The 1,427-nt window shown below is 39.2% G+C and overlaps 1 protein-coding gene across 1 annotated transcript in view; it reads right to left on the bottom strand.

Moving 5' to 3' along the window:
• Positions 1 to 727: 727 nt before the first annotated feature.
• The window catches only part of LOC102310859 (arfaptin-1), a gene marked incomplete at its 5' end in the record, with an annotated part of 3,198 nt that continues 2,498 nt past the window's right edge, over positions 728 to 1,427 (bottom strand). Inside the window, 1 exon segment of the mRNA XM_042216163.1 lies at positions 728 to 1,427. Coding sequence (XP_042072097.1) covers positions 1,311 to 1,427 — 117 coding nt within the window.

Consider the following 1,427-nt stretch of genomic DNA (forward strand, 5'->3'; position numbering starts at 1 on the left):
AAACAAACAGTGCCTGTGTGGTTATTTCTTTAAAACTCTACAACTTTTATTAATGTGCAACTCTTAATGTGAACGTCCAAAATAAAAAGGAAAACCTTTTTACTGGTGAAGCCTGAAAGATTGGTATTAAACAACAAGCAGTGCTAACATACTAGATAAACGCCAACATTTTTGGCTATTAGCCAACCATTGGACCAACATGTTTTTGCACCGTGAACAAGCGAAGAACATGACCAACAGCCAATCAGACCAGGGGTTTATACCTAAATCTCTGGCATACTGACAACCAACGCTCACTATCGACATCACGATCACTGTTTTGTTGTGACTGACCTTTAGAGGTGACAGAGTTGCTTGTGATGTAAACCAAGTGGCAACCAGCCAAGAACAGTGATACTGTGATAGCTACATTTGGAGGTGGCCATTCTTCAGCAGTCAAAATAAATAAAACAAAATCTGAATCACACGTAACCAGTTGCTGGATTTGAGTTTGGCATTTTGGTTTTTATCAATATACAAATACGCACATCAAAACCAAAGGTTACTGACTTGTTTTAGGTTTAGCTTTCAGCATCAACAGAAGTTGAAAATGACAAAAACCCCCAAAACAATTATCTGATATTTTCACACCAGTTAGATTCTGCTGATATCTGCAGATATTTGACACTCAGATTTAATTTGCTTAATGTTGCTGGTAGAGACAAGAGAACTGTAGCAGCCTTTTTTAACTATGAAACTGTTTTCCAGCAGTGGTGTTGAGGCACTTTCGGGAGCTGTGAGCTTGTGACTGCAGTGGCTGAGGATTTTGGAAGTTCAAAGAAAGGCTTACTGACTCCTGGAGGATTAGATGGATTTACTCCCCAACACACTGAAACAGAGGTAAGAAACCCAGGAGAGTGTTTGTATGTCTATGAATAAATGCATTTTACTGAATGAATGAGATGATATTTCTCTTAAATCAGAATTATTTTTAAGACTTATTACAGACTCACATTTTGAGCCTTTCCACACCTCCATGAGTTGCACCAGAACCCATGAAACCCTTTCTACATCCCAAATAAATTATTTTTGCTAACTCCCAATTTTCTGTAGCGAACACTCAACTTTGTTTCCAGAGCTCTTTGTGAGGCTGGAAATTCATCCCAAATCTAACAAATTAAATTCCACTCTGGTATAAATGAATTAATCACATTAAACATTTCTAGCTGAGTACTCCCAAACTTTTCTCACAGAGAATCCATGAATGCCAAATGTTCCTCTGACTCCCTCTGATTCTGCCTTACAGCTCTATTGGTTGTTGCTTTGCTGTGTCAACTTTCTTCCAGGAAGGAGGGGACATCGGTGCTGACGTTGTTGAGATGTTCTCCGGCCTCTTGGATGTTTTTCTCCAGGAAATTCTGACAGGACAAGCTGTGAGCTGCAAAGGC

This window comes from Haplochromis burtoni, unplaced genomic scaffold (assembly GCF_018398535.1).
Source record: "Haplochromis burtoni strain Fernald_Lab_line unplaced genomic scaffold, NCSU_Asbu1 Contig_942, whole genome shotgun sequence".
Taxonomy (NCBI): domain Eukaryota; kingdom Metazoa; phylum Chordata; class Actinopteri; order Cichliformes; family Cichlidae; genus Haplochromis; species Haplochromis burtoni.